The sequence below is a fragment of the Theropithecus gelada genome, chromosome 18, assembly GCF_003255815.1.
Source record: "Theropithecus gelada isolate Dixy chromosome 18, Tgel_1.0, whole genome shotgun sequence".
Classification (NCBI taxonomy): Eukaryota; Metazoa; Chordata; class Mammalia; order Primates; family Cercopithecidae; genus Theropithecus; species Theropithecus gelada.
In genome coordinates this window covers 16,125,786-16,148,217 of record NC_037686.1, presented here as the reverse complement: position 1 = coordinate 16,148,217, position 22,432 = coordinate 16,125,786, and the positions used below count along the sequence as shown (strand labels likewise).

General features: G+C 42.5%; 1 protein-coding gene across 3 annotated transcripts in view; it reads right to left on the bottom strand.

Moving 5' to 3' along the window:
- The window catches only part of TTC39C (tetratricopeptide repeat domain 39C), a 141,919-nt gene that overhangs the window by 93,757 nt on the left and 25,730 nt on the right, over positions 1-22,432 (bottom strand). The window contains exon 2 of one of the 3 annotated variants that reach the window (XM_025365599.1): positions 20,983-21,419. The exons of the other annotated variants lie outside the window; for them this stretch is intronic. Within the exon in view, the coding sequence (XP_025221384.1) occupies positions 21,356-21,419 (64 nt within the window). The 3' untranslated portion in view covers positions 20,983-21,355. Of the gene's footprint in view, positions 1-20,982; positions 21,420-22,432 lie in introns of those variants that run through there. 3 annotated transcript variants of the gene reach the window in all.

Here is a 22,432-nt window from a genome sequence, read left to right as displayed (position 1 = left end):
CAATTTCTCTCCATTATTAAAATAACTAAAGCAAATCAGGGAAACAGATAAGAGGAGAGAGGTCCCTAAAATATTTCATGATTACTAGCTATTCCTAACCTAATGACAGAGGCCAATATTCCTGAAGGACCATGAACCAGGGAACCTGTTGCATTCTATAATAATTTGCTTGGTCTCTTAAGGTGGCAAATGACACTCTTGGCCCTTCTCTTACATGGTTAACACGCCACTGGACTATTGGCTAGTGCTTTCTCCACTACCCACCCATCCACCAGAGCTCCATCAGACACAGGCTTGCTACATGGTGGAGCCCAGAGTTCTCAAAAGCCTCCAGCTTTATCTTCCTGTGCTAGCAAATCAATGCTAATCATCAAGGGAAAATAACTGAGTTCCTACTATAATGGACTGTATGTGCAAGCTGTTTTAGATGCTATAATTAGCTGTGCTTTTAGCATGGCCAGAAAGTAGGTGGGCTCACTTTCAAGCAATGATAATTTTAACTGATGGCATTAGGGGTCTATGCAGGCATGAATTATGAAATGACATGTAAATCTGATTTTCAGAAGGAAATACTTCCATTCATCTCTCTCTAGTAATCCAATAGACCCTCAGATCCCCTACTTTTTTCCCTGAACTCAATCCACTTTGTTTCACTACTGTAGCTAAAGCAAAATTCCACTAACACCACTTTCATTTTAAACTATCATTGCATAATCCCTCCTACAATCTATATTTCCTGTTTGTAACTGTTCTAGAAATAATCAGTAATTTATAATGTAGCCCTCCAAAAATATAGTACCACCATTTCACACTGATGTCTACACTGGCCCTTGTGTTATATACACACATGCACACAAAAAGTAACACACAGTGGAAACTCACTTAACCAATCTCCACTCACCTAAATATCTGGATTAACTAATGTCAGAGAGAGAGAGAGAGACAGAGAGAGAGCTAGATGCCCTTCACCTATTGAATACTCAAGCTAGTGGGCTTTTTTCTTTACTAGTTAAGCTATATGCTTACTGAGAGTCTCTACTGATTATTTCCAAATGTGATTATCCTATTGTCCAACTGTTATATAAAAATATATGGAGCCTTGTTAAATGACAACTACATAATTCATTGTTTATTATGTAACTACATGAAATAAGGGTGTGAAAAAACATGACATTTATAAAAATAAATGCTTTGAAAAGATTTGAAAGTGGCAGATGACTTTAAAAGTTACGTTAGGGTTAGGTGAAAGCAAGATAAGTGGAAAAGGCTTGTAAAACTAAAGGGCATTTACCCAATATTGCTTCACAAGTGATCCCAATACTGAAAGACACAGGAATGTATTATAGATGTGGCTTATGCAAGAAAGTCAAATTAAAAATCCATCACCAAACTCACAAAGTAAAAGCCCCAGCCCCACATCAAAAGTAATAAAATGTTTATTTGATATTAATTCATTTTAGAATCCCCTGCTTTAACTGACTTCTTAAATTATAATAAATCATCACTAGTGGTCCCAATCATGGTCCCAATCAAGAGGCCTCCAGTTACTTCAAGTCCATTTTCATTCAGTACTACATACATTTCTTTCCCAAGAGAGTTAAAATAATTGGTGTAACATTTCCCAATTGGTGACAAATTGGTAAAGAAATTATAACATTGCTTAATCCTTCAGATTTGCTCCTCTTCCTGTATTCTCTCTCTTGCTCTGAATGGCCGCACCATCCAACGAGTGACCCCAAACATCCTCAATTCCTCCTTCTTCCTCCCAACCACAACCAAAACTCAAATTGAAACCAAACAGGAGTTCTGTTGAATCCACCTCCTGTAACATTTCACATGTATTTCCCCTGCTCTCCCCAGCCCCTATGTGAGCTATGACAATCGCTCCCTAACTTGGTTTCTTTCCTCCAGACTTATTGTGTACAGTGTTCCCAGAATTCGTTTTCTAAAACACAAATCCATGTCACTCCTCTGCTTAAAAACCACCAATGGTGCCAGGCATAGCAGCTCACACCTATAATCCTAGCACTTTGGGAGGCCAAGGCAAGAGGACCGCTTGAGGCCAGGAGTTTGGGACCAAGGCAAGAGGATCGCTTGAGGCCAGGAGTTTGAGACCAACCTGGGCAACACAGCGAGACCCTATCCCCACAAACAAAACAAAACAAAAACCTACCAATGGCTCCTTATCACCCAAGTGGAAAGGGGTAAAATCCATGGTTCTACATAGAACACAGACCCACCTATCATGTGTGTCCACCTCCATCATTCCTCTGAATACACATCTCTTTGTGCGGCCACAGAACAGCTTGACCCTGAATATAACACATGCCTAGTCTGAGGATGCTGGCTCCACCCCAGTACCCTGGGAGACTTCCCTGCTCATCCTCAAGGAACCTCCTCTGACATTCCCTCAATTCCCAAAGCCCTGGTAAGTCCTGGCTCTGCTAAGTGAAGTATCCTTGAAAAGTAATTCTTTTGAGTTGCAGTTTCATCATCTCTAAAGTAGGGGGAAATGATAGTACCTTTCTTACAGGTGCATGGGGGGACTGAATGAGGATGCCAGCACAGCACCTGGCACCCTGGGGGTCCTAAGTAAGTGCCATGTATCTCTGTTGCTATGGTCTGAACTGTGTCCCCCAAAAAGTCCTATGTTGAAACCTTAACCCCTAATTTGACTATATCTGGATACAGGGCTTTTAGGAGGTAACTGAGTTTAAATGAGGTCATAAGGATGGGATCCTAATCCAAGAGGGTTGGTGGCGTTATAAGAAAGGGAAGAAAGAGATCTCACTCTCCCACATGTGCCCCTCACACTCAGAGAAAAGACCATGTGAGAACATGGCCAGAAAGCAGCTATCCACAAGCCAGGAAGAGAGCCAGCCCTCACCAGATCTCAACCATGCTGGCTCCCTGGTCTCAAACTCCCAGACTCTACAACTGTGAGAAAATGCATTTCTGTTCCTTAAGCCACCCAGTCTTTGGTGTCTTGTTACGGCAGCCCAAGTGGACCAATAAGCCCAAGTGGACCAATCCCAGGTGGAACCACCTGGGATTACAGGTGGTTCATGTCTATAATCCCAGCACTTTGGCAGGCCAAGGCGGGCGGATTGCTTGAGCCCAGCAGTTCAAGACAAGCCAGGACAATGTGATGAGTCCCCATCTCTACAAAAACTACAAAAATTAGCCGGGCATGGTGGCGCATGCCTGTGGTCCCACCTACTCGGGAGGCTGAGGTAGGAGGATCGCCTAAGCCTGGGAGTTCGAGGCTGCAGTGAGCCGTGATTGTACCACTGCACTCCAGCCTGGGTGACTGAGTGAGATTCTGTCTCAAGACAAATAAAAATAAAAATAAATTACATGCTGTGTAGATTGTCCTCATTAGACAGGCACTTCTTTGAGGACAGAGAGTGGATCTTACTCATCTCTGTCTCCTCTCAGGACCTACCATGATAATTTAAACACAGTCGGCACTTAAGTAATGTTTAGCTTATATATGAAAATAAAGAGGACTCAACTTTAAACAAACATTACCCTCTGCAGAATTTGGTTCTGAATTATAAGAGATAAACAGTGCCACCAGACACGTATCTGACAACTCAGGGCATATGGATGTGCAGCATAGCAAGTGCTGATTTGGGGGTTGGATTTTCACTGACCCCAGGCTGAGGCCTCACCTGTAGGGAAGTCTCTGAAGAAACATGTCACCTGAAGAATGAAAAGAGCTAAAAGGTCTTTTCTCCTGACCTGATCCATGGTACCTGCCTTTCGCAGCCATACACCAATGTAAAATGCCACAGTCTCCTTGTGAGTTCCTTGAAGAACCCGAGTTCACAACAGCAACCCTGCCACTAACTACACTTTACCACCACCTTCCATTTGTACTGAATTTTGCATTTCCAAAGGAACCATGTTCCACATCTAAATGCTAAATTGATAATACCAAAGTGTTGTAGTAACCAGTTAATACAACACAGAATGTCTAATATATGCAAGCCTTAAAATAAGTGAGAGATATCAATTTGGAGTCTTACCCTATCCTCCTGGTGAGACGGACTACCTGAGACTCTGCAACAGTACTCTCTAATACGCCAGACAAACGTCCTATCACAAGGAATCCACAGATTTGGAGAATGGGGGATAAATGGCACAAATGGTGGGAACCCAGAAAATCTCATGTTTAAAGTAAGAATCATTCATACATCACTGACTAAGTACCAACTACATGCCAGACATTAGGGATACAGCAGTGAGCAAAACAGACAAAATTCTTAATCTCAAGGAACACAGTCCAGCTGGGGGAAGTATTATCTTAAGGAATACAGGCAGTACTCACTTTATACAGTAGAGTAAGATCCTAAAAAGGACCATACAAGCTGAAACCATACAAACTGATCTCAACAATAAATGGGAAAAATCACAAGTGCCCTATGATCTTTTTAAAACTTCATCAAAACATTAAACTCACAGCTAACATCATATTCAATAGTAAAAGACCAAAAGCTTTTCCTCTAAGATCAGGAACAAGACAAAAACGCCCACTTTTGCCATTGCTATTCACCATAGTCCTAGCCAGAGCAATTAGTAAAGGAAAAGAAATAAAAAGCATCCAAATTGGAAAGAAAAACAGTAAAATTATCTCTGTTTACAGATGACGTGAACTTAGATGTAAGAAACCCTAAAAATAGCCAGGCATGGTGGCTCACGTCTGTAATCCCAGCACTTTGGGAGGCTAAGGCAGACAGATTGCTTTAGCCCAGGAGTTCAAGACCAGCCTGGGCAACACGCAAGACCCCATCTCTACAAAAATATACAAAAATTAGCCAAGTGTAGTGGCACACACCTGTAGCTCCAGCTACTCAGGAGGCTGAGGTAGGACAATCACCTGAGCCTGGGGAGATCAAGACTGCAGTAGACTGTGATCACACCACTGCACTCTAGCCTGGGCAACAAAGTGAGATCCTGTCTCAAGAAAACAAAAATATCCCCTAAAAATTCTACAAGAAATGGTTAAAAGAAACAAATTCAGCAAAGTTGCAAGATATGAAATCAACACATAAAAATCAGTTGTATTTCTATACACTAACAATGAATAATTCAAAACATTAAGAAAGTTTCATTTACAGTAGCATCAAAAAGAATAAAATATGTAGGAATAAGCTTAACCAGGGAGGTGAAAGACTTATACACTGAAAACTATAAAGCAGTGCTGAAAGAAATTAAAGATGAGATCAATAAATGGAAATATGTCCCATGTTCATGGATTGGGAGACTTAATACTAGCTAATACTACTTGAGTCATCTCTAGATTCAATGTAATCCCTATCAAAATACCAACAATGTCTTTTATGTAGAAATAGAAAACTCCATGTTAAAATTCATACGGAATCTCAAGGGACCCCAAATAGCCAAAATATCTTGAAAAAGAACAAACTGGAAGATCTCACACTTCCTGATTTCAAAACTTATTACACAGCTACAGTATTAAAACAGTGTTGTACCAGCAGAAACCCTGACATATAAACCAATGGAAAAGAATAGACAGCCTAGAAATAAACCTTCACGCATGAAGGGCAATCTTTTCAACAAACAGTGCTGGGAAAACTGGATACCCACATTCAAATGAATGAAGTTGACCCTTACTTTATACCATACAAAATATTAAGTCAAAATGGATCGAAGACCTACGCATTACAGTTAAAATCATAAAACTCTTATTAGAAAACAGAGAAAAGGCTTCATGACACTGGATTTGGCAATGGTTTCTCAGATGTGATAGCAAAGACACACACAAAAACAGAAAACACAGATACATGGTCTATATCAAAATTAAAATCTTTTCTGCATCAAAGGACACTAACAACAGAGTGAAAAGGCAATCCATGTAATGGGGGGAAATATCTGAAAATTATACATTAGATAAGGAGTTCATATCCAGAATACATAAAGAACTCTTAAAACTCAACAACACAAAAACCAAACAACCCAATTAAAAAATGGGCAAACGACTTGAATAAACATTTCTCCAAAGAATATATACTAATCACCAACAAGTGCATGAACAGATGCTCAATATCACTAATTACTGGGGAAATGTAAGTCAGATACCACCTCACACCTATCAGGATGGCTAATATTCAAAACAAATCAAGAAAATTTTTGGCAAGGATGTAGAAAAACTGGAACCCTTGTGTACCACTGATGGGAAAGTAAAATGGTAAAATCACTGTGGAAAATAGTATAGTAGTTCCTCAAAAAATTAAAAATAGGGCTGGGCACAGTGGCTCACATTTGGAATCCCAGTGTTTTGGGAGGCCAAGGTGGGAGGATCCCTTGAAACCAGTAATTAAGAGGCCAGACCAGGCAACATAGCGAGACTGCAGCTCTACAAAAAAATAAAATTAGCCAGGCATGATGGCACGTGCATGTAGCCCTAGTTACTTCGGAGGCTGAGGCAAGAGGATCACTTGAACCAACAAGTTTAAGGTTACAGTGATCTCTGATCACACCATTATACTCCAGCGTAGGCAAGAGAGCAAGATTCTGTAAAAGAAAGAAAATTAAAACTAGAATTACCATATGATCCAGTAATTCCACTTCTGGGTATATACCCGAGAAAACTGAAAGCAGGAGCTCAGATATTTGGACATCCATGTTCACGGAAGCATTGTTCACAATAGCCAAAAGGTGGAAGCAATCCAAGCGTCCATTAATGGATGAATGGATACACAAAATGTGGCACAGACAAACAACGGAATATTATTTAGCCTCAAAAAGAAAAAGAATTCTGACAGACGCTATAACATAAATGAACCTCATGAACATTATGCAAAGTGAAATAAGCCAATCCCAAAAAGACAAATACTGTATGATTCCACTCATAAGAGATACCTATCATAGACAAACTCATAGAGACAGAAAGCAGAAGGGCAGTTGCTGGGGCTAGGGAGAAATGGGAAAGGATGGTTTAATGGGTACAAAGTTTCCACTCGGAAAGACAAAACAGTTCTGGAGATGGATGCTGGTGATGATTGTACTTAATGCCACTAATGCCACTGTACCGTATATCTAAAAATGAATAAAATGGTGAATATTACCTGGTGCATATTTTACAATTGAAAAAATAATTTAAAAAGCATTTAAAAACTCTACCATTTATAAACATTAGGGAAATGAAAAAGTTAGCAAAACATTTATTTTATAAGCTCTTATTTAAAACATTAGAAACATTGAACATTAAAGGGATTTCCTTCTTTGTAAGAAACTCATCAAGAGGATTTTGAGCAGGGCGCGCCCTCTTCTTATAAGATAATGTATGATGGAAAGTACGCACCTCTGTCATACTTCGAACTGTGATACTCCTTATGAAGTTTGAATCAGCTTCAGTTTAGCCTTTCTGCTTTCAATGTTGTGGATCTTTCCAAGAGTTCTTTGAAGTGAAGTTTTTCTTGGCCAGTGTCACCTCCTCTGGGACATCTGCATCTTTTTTCTTACAACCACTTTCCTCCTTTATGTCTAATAAACTCCCCTTCACTAAGTGCCTGTGGTTGCACATCCAGAGTCCCTCAAATAGGGGAAGTGTCAGCTATTCCTTCCATTTAGATTTCATTCCATTTCACTTCCAGTGTTACCACTTTTTTCTTTGCTGCATGTTCATCTTTGTTGGCCAAAGTCCTCTTTCAATTATCCCTCTGAGTAAAACGTCAGCGGGTCTATCACTAGGAATGAAGGAAGCAACACAAGGACACTCTTTGCTGTCTGTGAACTGAATAACAGAGGTGCAATGGCCAGTCACAGACAGACTCTGAAAGAAGTCACACGATTGGCTACTGATCATGATGTGCACCTGTTATATATGTAATGATTTGTGGTGAAGAGCTCATACACAGTAGTAACTGAAAATCGAACTGTGTTATTGGGGAACTGGTGTTACTTAACTCTGGAAACTGGAATCTGTGCATATTAGAACCAAGTAAGGCCAGGGCTATCTGTGAATGTTTACAAACTAAGGTAAGAACCCAGAGGAAAGGAACCTGATTCTTATAGAATGCATAGCAAACAAATGAGGCTAGAAGACCAGGGAAAGCCTCTCCAGGAAGGGAAGGTGGAGTTGAGGTTGAAGGATAAGTAGAAACTGAGTCAGCTTGGAGGAGAGATTCCGCATGCAATGAAAACCCTGTGTCAGGAGGAAGCAAAGCAAAGTCAAGAATCTGAAAGATCATGGTAACTACAGGTCAGAGAGTAAGGAAAGAACACAGCTTGGAAGACAAGGCTACCAAATGGCATAATTGGAGAAAGTACTGGTTACTGATTGATTGATTGACTGAGACAGAGTCTCACACTGCTGCCCAGGCTAGAGTACTCAGCCGTGATCTTGGCTCACTGCAACCTCCACCTCCCAGGTTCAAGCAATTCTCATGCCTCAGCCTCCCAAGTAGCTGGGATTACAGGCATGTGCCACCACGCCCAGCTAATTTTTGTATTTTCAGCAGAGACAGGCTCTCGCCATGTTGGCCAGGCTGGTCTCAAACTCCTGGTCTCAAGTGATCCACTCACTCGTCTTTGCCTTCCAAAGTGCTGGGACTACAAGTGTGAGCCACTGCACCCAGCCAGCATTGATCTTTTCAATGAAGGTTAATATGGATTCTAAAGCTGGTTAAAACCAAAGTCATTGCCAATTTAAAGCTATTTTACTTTTCTGTTTTTCTACAAACCACTGTATAAAAGGAGGAAATATGAGTCTATTTTATAGCATGAGCTAACTGGGATTTGTACAGTCATGGCCTGGAAATAATCCAACAAAAATCATTTTAAAATACAGGTTGGGCATCCTAATCCACAAATCTGAAACCCAAAATGCTCCAAAATCTGAAACTTTTTGAGGGCTGGCATGCTGCCCCAAGTGAAAAATTCTACACCTGATCTCACGTGACGTTCACAGTCAAAATGCAGTCAAAACTTTGTTTCATGTAGAAAATTATTTAAAACATTGTACAAAATTACCTTCAGGTTATATGCAAAAAATGTATATGAAACATAAACGAATTCTGTTTAGACTTGGGTCCCATTCCTAAAATATCTCATTATGTATAAGCAAATATTCCAAAATCTGAAAAAAATCTGAAATCCAACACACTTCCGGTCCCAAGCATTTAGGATAAGGGATACTCAATCTTTATACGAAAAAAATGAGATAAGGCAGTGATGGTCAAGGGGCAAACCAAGCAGGCCCAAGCTACACCAGATAAATCCTGCCACAGACTTTGGTCCTAATCCTAAAAGCAATGGGAGGCTGAATTAGTTTTCTGTGGCTGTTGGAATAAATTACCATAAACCTGGGGGCTAAAGGCAAGAGAAATGTATTCTCTTACAGTTCTGTAGACCAGAAGTATGACATCAGTGTCACTGGGCTGAAATGGAGGTACCGGCAGGGCCACACTCCCTGGTGAGGCTCTAGGGGTGAGTCTGTTCCGTGCCTCTTCCATCCTCTGGTGAGTGGCTGCATTCGGGCTTAGGGCAGCTGTGGCTCTAACCTTCAAGGTCAATGTCTTCAAATCTGTCTCTTGATGTTTCCATTTTGCCTTCTCCTGCGTGTGTATAAAATCTCTTTCTGCCTCCCTCTTACAACGATACATGTGATTGCATTTAGGGCCCATCGACATAATCCAGGATAATCCCCCATCTCAAGATCCTTAATCACACCTGCAAGGCACCTTTTATTCTTTTCCTTATAAGGTGGCACTGAGAAGTTCTAGGGATTAGGACATAGATACCTTTTGGAGGACCATTTTTCAGCCTACCAGAGAGGCTGCAAAAGAGATTTTAGTGGCAAGTCATGCAATTAAGACTCGAATGTTGGACAGATCACTCTGGTGGAGGTAAAGTAAGGGCAGAGAGGATATAAGGAAGCCAGCTGAGCCAATGCAAGTGTCCAAGTGAGAGATGAGGGTGGCCTGGACTAAGCGGTAGTAGTAAAGATGAAGAGAAGTGGATGGATTCAACAGACACTTGGTAGGCAAAAGTGGCAGACAATAAAGGTGAGTAAGACAGAGGTGCCAAGAGCCTTCCAGTGTGTACAACCAGGTTTCAGGTGGTACAATCCACTGAGCCTGAGAGCCCCGGAAGACGACCAGGGCTAGAAAACTGACCTGCAATCTTGCTAGGTCCACATAATACTATTCAGCATAAAAACAGGGTTCTTTTGGAGGAACCAGCATACACTCTAGGGCTGGGAGCAGATCTTCCACTCATAATCTTTTTCACTTGGGTTTGGTAAACCTTAATTTTCTATGTGCAAGGTGATGGTAAAAGACTTACCCTTGGAGGACGGGCGCAGTGGCTCACGCCTGTAATCCCAGCACTTTGGGAGGCCAAGGCGGCTGGATCACTTGCAGTCAAGAGTTCGAGACCAGCCTGGCCAACATGACGAAATTCCGACTCTACTTAAAAAAAAAAAAAAAAAAAAAAATACAAAAGTAGCCGGGTATGGTGGTACACGCCTGTAGTCCCAGCTACTCAGGAGGCTGAGGCATGAGAATCACTTAAATCCGAGAATTGGAGGCTGCAATGGGCTGAGATCGAGCCACCACTGCACTCTAGCCTGGACAAGAGTAAGACTCTGTCTCAAAAAAAAAAAAAAAAAAAAAAGTCGGGCGCAGTGGCTCACGTCTATAATCCCAGCACTGTGGGAGGCCGAGGCAGGCAGATCGCCTGAGGTCAGGAGTTCAAGACCAGGCTGGCCAACATGGTGAACCCCTGTCTCTACTAAAAATACAAAAAAAAAAAAAAAAAAAATTAGCCAGGCATGGTGGTGGGTGCCTATCATCCCAGCTACTCAGGAGGCTGAGGCTGGAGAATCTCTTGAACCTGGGAGGTGGAGGTTGCAGTGTGTCGAGATCACGCCACTGTACTCCAGCCTGGTGACGGAGCGAGACTCTGTCTCAAAAAAAAAAAAAAAAAGAAAAGAAAAAAAGAAAAAGCCTATCTTTGGGGCTGTTGAGGGAATTAGGATTAAGGATGAAATGCACATGACACAATGACGCACGAACAGTGCAGCTATGACCCACCCACTCGACCCCCAACCACTGTCGTTGTTTGCCTGTGCAGGCATTTAAGCAAAGATCAACAGACTTCTATGATTACAAGAATGCACTACTTCTAACTTTATTCAGATTCCTCTCTATTTTTGCTTAATTCATATTCATCTATTGCTAAGTCTCAATAGTCATTAAGAGTTACTGGTATGTTCTGAAAACAATTCTTCAGATTAGTCAATTTTTAAATAGTTTTTCTCAATGTATCATTAATGTGTATTAAATATCTTCCTAAGATATTAAATATCTTCAGCAATAGTTCCTTCTCTACCTTATGTCATACAAATAAATAGGCAATTCATCTCTATTCTATGCTAATGGCACATGGAGAGGGCATTGATAAGCAATTTACAAAGAGGACATCCAAACCACATTTCTCAACTAAAAAGACTTTCTAACCTTCAACAAGGACTATTTTAAAAGTAACAAAATTAATCAAGATATTTTCATTATAAACAGTGTGGAGATTTCTTAAAGAACTAAAAGTAGATCTACCATTTGATGCAGCAATCCCACTACTGGTATTTACTCAGAGGAAAAGAAGTCACTCTATGAAAAAGACACATGTACATGCATGTTGATAGCACCACAATTCACAACTGCAAAAATAGGAAACCAGCCCAAATTTCCATCAATCAATGAACGGATAAAGAAAATGTGGTATAAATATACCATGAACTACTACTCAGCCATGAAAAGAAATGAAATAATCACATTCCCAGCAACCTGAATGCAGCTGGAGACCATTATTCTAAGTGAAGTAACTCAGGAATGGAAAACCAAACATCGTATGTTCTCACTTATATGGGGAGCTAAGCTATGAGGACACAAAGGCATAAGAATGACTTTGGGGACTCAGTGGGGGAAGGGTGGGAGGGGGGTGACGGATAAAAGACTACACATTGAGTACAGTGTACACTGCTTGGGTGATAGGTACACCAAAATCTCAGAAATCACCACTAAATAACTTATCCATGTAACCAAACACTATCTGTTCCCCCCAAACTATTGAAATTTAAAAGATATTTTCATTATTTTCTCAAAGAGCTTTAAGCTATAATATGATTCTTCTATTATATGTGGCATAATCTACAAACTGCAGGAATGCTTTGAGGATTAAACACACACATCTGGCCGGGTGTGGTGGCTCACGCCTGTAATACCAGCACTTTAGGAAGCCAAGGTGGGTGAATTACGTAGGTCAGGAGTTCAAGACTAACCTGTCCAACACAGAAAAATCCCGTCTCTACTAAAAATACAAAACTTAGCCAGGTGTGGTGGTGCACGCCTGTAATCCCAGCTACTCAGGAGGCTGAGACAAGAGAATCATTTGAACCCAGGAGGCGGAGGTTGCACTGAGCTGAGATCGCACCACTGCACTCCAGCCTGTGCGACACAGCAAGACTCTGTCTCACAAAAACAACAACAACGAAACCACACACACCTATTTATACAAGCAACCCAAACACTAATTAATTTTAGGAGATCATTTAAAAATATTACACACGGGTGCAGTGGCCCACGCCTGTAATCGCAGCACTTTGGGAGGCTGAGATGGGTGGATCACCTGAGGTCAGGAGTTCGAGACCACCCTGATCAATATGGTGAAACCCCATCTCTACTAAAAATACAAAAATTAACCAGGCGTGGTGGCATGTGCCTGTAGTCCCAGATACTCAGGAGGCTGAAACAGGATAATTGCTTGAACCTGGGAAGCAGAGGTTGCAATGAGCGGATATCACACCACTGCACTCCAGCCTGGACGACAGAGCAAGACTCCATCTCAAAAAATAATAAATAAATAAAAATAAAAATATTACAGACTTCTCTATTTTTCAGTTAAAAGTCATTTCAAAGGGAAGCTAGACACATTCTTCATAATAACATTTTGTGTGAACTAGTTCTCAGTAAACAACTCGGAATGTCATAGAAAATGTCCATCTTTCACTAAGGCATCTACATTTTTCTTCAGTTTTTAGTAGAGTATAGGTCGAGAAAATTTCATTTGGGTTTACATTACTATTCACAGGCTTCCTTAAGTATAAATTTCTAGACTTTAGTAGAATAGCTCTTTGATGAATGTTTTACAACTCAACATTCTTCCATTAGGAGAAAAGATCCCAATTTCAAGTTAGCCTCAACTACTCTCTCTCATAAGCCCAGCCCAGATCCAAAATATCACACAAGGGCTGCAGAAAATCACTGAAGCATTCTCTCCTTGTCATTTTTACATTGGTAATTTCTCCAGACAAGAATCTCTGAGAATTCCACCAGAGCAGGTCCTGCCACTTTGGCTAAACTTCTAACTAGTTTATAAGTAGTTTAGGCTTTTCCCCCACACCATGGCCCTTTCTCACCTCCCCTTTTCTTCCCCCCATGCTATTTCAAGAGGAGTAATTCCTAGCTCAATTTGTGATTTTGATAACTCAAAGTAATGAGTGTCTCACCAATCATCGATACAGAAATAACCAAAAATAGATTTGGAGCCACATGGTTGACAGCTGAGGCAAATGGCATTCCACATGTAAACAAAACTCTTTTCTGTGCAACTAAATCGATGCAAACCTGGCTATAGTGTGGAGAAAAGTCAGTAGCCCAATTCCTTCATCAACCGTAGGCCTGGAAAAGCAGCCCCCATATAGCCTTGGATAGGTCAAGAGTCACATCAGGCCAGGTGCAGTGGCTCACCCTGTAATCCCAGCACTTTGGGAGGCTGAGGTAGGAAACTGCTTGAGCTCAGGAGTGCCTGGCCAACCTCATGTCTACTAAAAAATAAAAAATTAGCCGGGTGTGGTAGTACAGGCCTGTAGTCCCAGCTACTCAGGAGGCTAAGGCGGGAGGATGGTTTGAGCCCAAGAGATCAAGGCTATAGTGAGCTATGATCATGCCACTGCACTGCAGCCTGGATGACAGAGCGAGGCCCTATCTCAAAAAAAAAAAAAAAAAAATCACAAGAGACATGTGTGCAGCTGATCAATTCCAACATGCTACTTTATTTTAGGCCTAACTAAAGATGCAGGTGTGCATAATTTGCAAGACAGAACGATATCAAGTTCTTTCTTGTTCCAGATATCAGTTGACAACACATAACTTGAGATTTTGCAATTTACCATTCAAAATTGGGGAACAGGGGAAGCACTCAAAGCCTTGCCAGTGACCCATTCTATTGGAAGCGATCCTAGAGGCCGTGCAGCATGAATTTCAGTTTAGTATTATTGCTTTTTTTCTTTCAAGACGGAGTCTCGCACAGTGGCGTGATCTCAGCTCACTGCAAGCTCTGCCTCCTGGGTTCAAGTGATTCTCCCTGCCTCAGCCTCCTGAGTAGCTGGGATTACAGGCACCCACCACCACACCCAGCTAATTTTGTATTTTTAGTAGAGACAGGGTTTCACTATGTTGGCCAGGCTGGTCTCGAACTCCTGACCTCAAGTGACCTGCCTGTCTCGACCTCCCAAAGTGCTAGGATCACAGGTGTGAGCCACTGTGCCCAGCTGATTGCTTCTTAATTGTTTCTCTGTCATTTAGCAAATTCAACTTGAATTTGGATTCAAAATGTCATTTCCCTCTTGTCCTGTCCTGTTAGAATAGTACCAATAGTACCAGTTCCATTTGCAAGAGAGAGAATGATACAAATATTTGCAAATCTGTTTATCTTTGATGCTTATTTTATGGAGTGATAATTTAATGAAGTACAACCCAAAGGATGGCTGCTGCAGACAGAAGGAGGCAGCAAAAACCAATAATTTGTGTGCTAAGAAGGCCAAAGTGGAAAGAGCAGCTATTATAACACTCAGCTGCAGGCACTGGAGTGAGGCGCACTACGCTCAGACTTTTCCATGTCTTCCTGGAAAAGCCCCACCCAAAAGGAGCACTCTGGTGCACCTGAGCATGTAAAACAGGCTGAGCTAACATGTATTATGGGATGCAACTGACGTCATGGTTGAGGGTAGGACCAGGGAAAGCTCTGCCTATCTGTGTATCAAGGTGCCCTATAACATACTACATTATGTGGCTTTCCTTTCCTAATTACTTCTAAGTACAAGCTCAACAGAAAATCATGAAGCATCTGACCCTATTTCCTCACATTTTAGAAGCATCCCATATGCTTCTAAAGACCGTGGAACTTTGAGACAACTGTGCCCTGATTCACAGGGATTTAGCCTTTGATTTTTAACTAAATTTCTGTTTGTTTAACTTGCATAACCTACTTAGAAAAAAAAAAAAAAACTTGCTCACTTCCTAGGAAGCATATAGGCCAGTTTATACTTTGAGATTCAAAGTTAGGAAGAGTTGGGTGGGAACAGGGCAGGAAAATAAAGTCACCTAGAGGCTGGCGAGACACAGGTCCTGTAAGCTAGATCCATGTGGAGTATGAAGAAGGGAAGAATCTCAGTAGTTCTCCATCCACATGGCAAGGGACAGAGAAACCTGAGCTGATATACCTTTCTGGAGCTGTTTGGGCCCTAGAAGCAGTCTGTGTGTGACTGGTGTTTAGGGGCAGTGTGACCCAGGGGACCCAACACTAAAGGCTCTTCACCTCTCAAGGAACCCTACACCTGGCCTCTGTCCTGGTGCCTGCCGTCACCAACGCAACAGAGACACTCCCTTCTCCATCTCTCTCCTTCAGCCACAGCTGTGCCAGCCTGGGCAGCCTCTTCCCTTCCTACAGCCCCACTCTGTCTGGAGAAAGACCCCACTACTGTGCTGTTCTAAGCAGGCTGGGGAATTCAGCCACAGAGACCAAATCTGGCTCTAAACCTTCCCATCCCAAGCTCAGTGCCTCTCAATGCAGACATTCTGGAAACTCGTGGGACCATTTTGGGGTGACATGATGACTGTAGTGGAATGGGACCAACGACCCAAGGCTTCCTGCAATGTATGAGATCATCCAGCACACTGTCTCATGTCCCACAAAACTTCTGAACATGTCCTGGAAGTTCACATGGATGAAAAACTGTTTATTTAGTTCTAGAATCTACCTCCATTTATGTAGAAACACAAAATATTCCTTATACTGCTTGAATACACAGTTTATCAAGATTTGTTTATAATTATGGAAAACCATGTCACCAACAGCAACACTGCTTGTGGCATCTGAGTTGTCAACAAACTGCAGCTAAACCAGGTTGCATTTGTATATCACCTGCCAATATTTAACAGTGATACTGAAAGCTCCTTTTAATATATTTAAAGCCAAATAAATTATTGAAGATACATGAAATCCTGGATACAAATACATTTCAGTAATACATTTATCTCATTTCTGCCACCCAATATTCCTTAGGATACGTAGCATACTGAAACTTATGTCATGAAAATGTCATGTCGAAATTGTTTTATTTTGGAGGCCAGGCATAGTGGCTTACGAGTCTAATCCCAGCACTTTCGGAGGCCAAGACGGGCAAATCAGTTGAGGCCAGGAGTTCAAGACCAGCCCAGCCAACATGGCAGAACCCCGTCTCTACCAAAAATAAAAAAATTAGCTGGGTGTGGTGGCACGCACCTGTAGACCCAGTTAATTAGGAGGCTGAGGCACGAGAATCTCTTGAACCCAGGAGGTGGAGGTTGCAGTGAGCTGAGATCATGCCACTGCACTCCAACCTGGGAGATAGAGCGAGACTGTCAAAACAAACAAACAAACAAAACATAACTATTTATTTTGGGTTTGAATCTTGTTTTTCAACCTTACTCTGAAACTGTCCTCAGGAGTCGGCTGCCACTCAACTATCCTATAAACATTTTTTCAATTCATCGTCTAATCCTGGACACCTATTAAAGGCAACGGTCTCTAAAGGTCTTGGTGTGCAGAGGGATTTAACGATGGGAGATACGTTTTCTGAGACACTCTGTCAGCACACATCCTATGTCTTAACACAGGAAATTAATACCATCCTGACAAAGAAGGCCTGGTTCATTGCAAAAATGTCACACTTCTTATTAAAACCACTTCAACAGCCAGTATTTTGCCTTGGTAGGTTAGGGTTATTTCCCTCCTTCCCTTAACATTTATGGGTAAGTTTGGTCTGTTACTTTCTTTATTTTAAAGCATACCTGCTCTTTTATCTCCTTCTCTGCAGCACCTTCTCACCTTCTCCTAAATCCAAATTTCTTCATCATACAAGGGTGCAGTCATCTAACTACTTCATTTTATCATCGGATAAAGGTATGCTGAGCATTTACACTTTAAAAATACATGCAGGCCGGGCGCGGTGGCTCACGCCTGTAATCCCAGCACTTTGGGAGGCTGAGGCGGGCAGATCACAAGGTCAGAAGTTCAAGACCAGCCTGACCAACATGGTGAAACCTCGTCTCTACTAAAAATACAAAAATTAGCCAGGCGTGGTGGTACATGCCTGTAGTCCCAGCTACTCAGGAGGCTGAGTTCGGAGAATTACTTGAACCTGGGAGGCGGAGGTTGCAGTGAGCCAAGATCAGCCACTGCACTCCAGCCTGGGAGGGAGAGCAAGACTCCGCCTCAAAAAAAAAAATACACACACACACACATATATATAATTTTATTTGGGCATTCTATTGATTTTTAGACATTGTATATGTGAGTAGGTTACTTCATCTATCAATTTCATTTCAGGATCATAAAAGGGGAATTACAAAATATTTGCTAGTAAAAGGGGGCATTCGGTGTGACAGAGTCGAGAGTCACTGCTCTAGCAAGCTTCCCCTTCTGGCCACCAGGTTCTCCCACAGACCAGTTCTTCCTGAAACGCAGGACCTGGCTTTTGGAGTCTGGCAGTTACATTTCTACTTTCTCATGCCAGGCAGGCAAATCACATCAGAGCATTATCACAGCACCACCCCTGAGGGGTACCCCAGAGCCCTGCAAGGGATCAGATGGGAGATGCAAAAGTCCCACCAGTTGGGCTGGCCTCCTTGTCACTGCACACAACGCTGAGTAGAGAACAGCTCAGAGAGCAGCCATCCTGAGTTACAATGCCGAGGTCAGGTGCAGCTGACACCTGTGACCTCTTTGGAAGCAGGAGACTGAGTGTCATTAGGGCCCAGCTTTCCTTGTGATGGCACTGTTGAGACCCGCACGTGGCTCAGCAGCGGCTTTGCTTCCCACTGCTCCTACTCAGCACAGGATAGCCTGGACGTTCCAAGGCAAAGGCAGTCACAGGGCCAGGCAGGAGCTCTGGCAACTGCTTATGAGAAGCAGAACATTAATATTACGGCCTGTCTGGAGCACCTTAAATTGGGTCAAGAGACACACCCATGCCATCAGAATAGGAGGCAGTGATGAGGAACAAGGCTTTCAGAGCTCCTACATGGCGGATGCCTCCTGGGCTGCACTTCCTGACTGCAAATAAAGGGGAGCTGCTATGCCTTTAAAAACTTGGACCCCACATAACTCCAGCAACCTCAGGAAGGCCAGGAACACCTGCAGAGGAAGTCCAGGTATTACCCATCTCTACAATCTCAGCCCTCTCATGCAGACAGGCGGACGTGTAAACAATTTTGATGCAACACAAGTGCCGGATAAAGGTAAGGACGAGATGCCACAGGAGTGCAGAGGAGTCATACAACCTTTTTCCAGGAATCTCAGCTGTGTCTGGAAGAGCAAGATATACCTGGCTGGATGATGCAAAATATTCCAGCACCACTAGCATGGAAGGGATAAGGGAAGCAGACAGGGCCAGATCACAGGACATCGGAGGCCAGGCCAGGAAGCTGGGCTTTATCCTACACAAGACTGGGAGCCACGAAGGGTCTAAAGCTTGGAGTGACAGCTCCCCGAAGACAGATCTCTCTGGGGGTTTGATGGATAGCTTCTGGGTGTCAGAGTGCAATTTGCATACTGCTGAAGAAACTTGCCCTAAAATGGCTTTGACAGGACACATGTGAATCATTTTACTGTAGAAGTTCTGTTAAAGAGGTAGACAGCACATGGTCACACCCAGACTCTGGAGCCAGGCAGCCCAGTTTCAACCCCAGCACTCCCCACTACTGCTGCAAGACCCGAGTTGGGCCACTTCACGTCCCTGGGCTCTTCCTCCTCCCTCTGTCTAAGGGAGATAATAAAGGCATCCCTCACAGAGCTGGCAGGGGCATTAAACAAGGAGAAAAGTTCAGGCAAGGCTGGGGCTGTGGGCTGGCTCACAGTAAATGCCATCTAGTATTTATCATTATGTGTTTACATTGATGTACACAAGAAAAATAAAGTCACCTACAGCCAGTGAGTTCACAGATTTTACAGCTTTGAACAAGACTAAGTGTTAAAGTGACTCTATTTGAGGTAGATTTGAATAAAGGTATGAGGTAATGCCTCCTTGAAGGAACAACCTGCCTCTCACCATTCTCCTGTTCATGGCAGACACTCTGTGAACACAGACTTTTTAAAGAGATGGACTTCCTGACTCTCTAGGGGCTTTCTCTGTAATAACTGAGTTTTCCTGTAAGACAGGAGTAACTACCTTACATATATGTAGGTATATTTCGTGTGTTCTGAAATTCTTGAGCAAGAAGGAAGAGATGGAGAAAGCAACCTCAGCTAGGGAAAAGGGTGGTGCAAACCACCAACCATCTTTACATAGGAAAAGCCCCAGCTTGGCAGGAGAATCCCTTGAACCCAGGAGGCGGAGGTTGCAGTGAGCCAAGATCATGCCATTGCACTCTAGCCTGGGCGATGCAGCAAGACTCCGTCTCAGAAAAAAGAAAAGAAAAGCCCCAGCTCAATCATCAAATCCACTTCAAGGAGGCATGACTTTCTCTTCCTACACAGCACATGCATGAATAATTTTACATAAAAACATGTATTCGCAGTCTCTTGTTCAGAAACTGGAATGCATTCTCCCCATGTTAGCCCACAAAGGCTATTCAACCGCCAAATGGACCCACGTTACAGAATGAGCAGCAGACTCGTGACTTTAGGGTGTTGGGAGGAGAGTAAGTGCTGAAAGAGGTGCTGTGTAAGACAGGGAACAGTCCTTCCCTCCCCAACCCGACTCTTTCCACAGGGTAGACCAAGCACTAGGCAGTTTTGAAATCAATTCATCTTTGCCACACAGCCATCTACTTTTCTGTACTTTTTTGATACTCTCTCTTCTCCCTGAGTCCTCTGTAGCCTCTTCCAGTCCCGCTGCTGCAGCTCGGTAAATAGGATTACCCTGGCAAATAAGACCAGGTGCGAAAGTGGCATTTCAGGAACTAAAACAGGCTGTGTGAAAGGTCTAGACTCCTGAAATAGCACATTTGGGGATCTACAAGTGGTTTCCTGTAACTAGGATAGAAAGTGCTTCCATGTTTCAATATTACTTCTCTCTCCCTTTTTAAAAAATCCTCATCAAAACTTTATTTCACTCAATACAGCTTCTTTCAACTAAATTAAGGAAAAAAAGTAATCTCACTCAACCTGTTAATACAATACAGTCAGCCCTCATTATCCACGAGTTCCACAACCAGCCGCAGATCAAGCATACTTGGGGAAAAAACGTTGCATTAGTACTAAATGTGCACTTTTTCCCTTGTCACTATTCCCTAACCAACACAGTATAACAACTGTCTACATAGCGTTTACATGATATTAGGTATTAAAAGTTACTAGATGATTTCAGGTATATGGGAGGATGTGTGTAGGTGATACACAAATACTGTGCCATTTTCTATCAGGGATTTGAGCATCCACAGATTTTGGTATCCACCGGGGGTCCTGGAATCAATCCCCCATGGATACTGACGGATAACTACATATGTGACTTAAGAGAACACATTCTTTTAAAGGCTCGCATCTTTTGCTTTGTGTATTTGTACAAGGGTACACTTGTACACACTTACAGAGACTTACATACACTACAGCACAGGTATTTTTTTCCGGATAATTTCCTCCAAACTATCCTATTATTCTACAGGCAGTTGCATTTTAAAAGGAATCTCAATTAAGCCAAATGAATCTTTAATGAATATTTAATTAGGACCTTTTCAGACAGTGTAACAGTTGGGGGGAAAAAGATGCCTTTTTCCAACACACCACTGAGTTGAAGAGGATGGAAAACGTCGACAGATGAGCTTCCTGTCTTTCCCGCCAGTTCCCTTAAACCATTTCTGCTTTTCATTGCTTCTCCTTTTCTTACATGTCTGCATCTGTGGACTCTCCTATTGTCTCCAGGAGCAAGGCAGAGACACATTCTCATCTGTAAGCCGCCGAATTGTCTAGAAAACATGGGCAGCCTGCAAGTCCTTCCTGTCCTCCCGAGAATCTGACATGGTTTGAGGCAGATAAGAGGCTCAGAGGCCTGCTGACTCAACATCTCTTACAAGTGCCTTTGAGTTTTTCCAGGAAGCACCAAGGTTTTCTCAGAAGTCAAAAAGCTCTTTCTGTAAAAGGCCAGAGAGGAGATATTTTAGGCTTTGCATGCCATATGGTCTCTGACGCTACTTATTTCTGCAGGTGTAGTGCACAAGCAGCCACAGACCACACATAACCAAATGAGCGTGGCTGTGTCTCAGAACGTATTTACAAAAACCGGTGTCAGGCTAGAATTGGCCCACAGGCCGTAGTTTACCCACTCCTAGATTATATGGAACCATCTGTATAACCCTGGCTCTGCAATCAACATGCTCACAAAATGAGTCCCACAGATCCTATGGCTTTCTCATATGGCTTTGTCGTATGTGCCAAAAACTGTGTTAAATAATTTAGGGTCCACACATAGATTTTACGCACACTCACGTTACTTACCATAAATTTTTCTTGCTTTGTATTTTAATACGTTTGCCATTTTATAGTTTAAAACGGAAAAGAAAGTGTCACAATTCATAGCAACTATGTACCCATAAACACTCATACTAACCATATATGTTTCCTATTTTAGTTGACAATGACTAAGTAGGACTCTTTAATAATATCTACAGCCAGAAACTGGTAGTAGCCCTGGCAGAGGTAAAAACTGCAGAAGTCTTAGGATCAAAAAGAATGCCAAGAGTTAAAGCGGGAGATGGGCTGGTAACCTCAAGCGGGGAGGAGGCAGGCTCAGCATCAGGCCGGCAGAAATAAGAACTGCGAAGCTCATTTGGATCAGAAGCTCCGAACGTCTCACGCTCCTCAGGCCTCCATGTGGTTCATTTCTGCCAGTCCTCTGTTAAAAAGTAATATTTCAAGCCATAAAGAGAAAAAAAGGTGGCGACATTAGGATCCTGAAGTCCCAAGGAGCCAAGAGTGAATTATGGCTGTGACAGCCACGCTGTGGACAATGGTCATGATGAAAAGTGAGTTGACGAGACACCTAGTAGCAAAGTAACCCTGAGAAAAGCACCGACCATGGGAAACACGGACTGACCAGCGGTAGGAAGAAAATAAGTGTAGAACAAGCCATCCTATGTGATGGCCT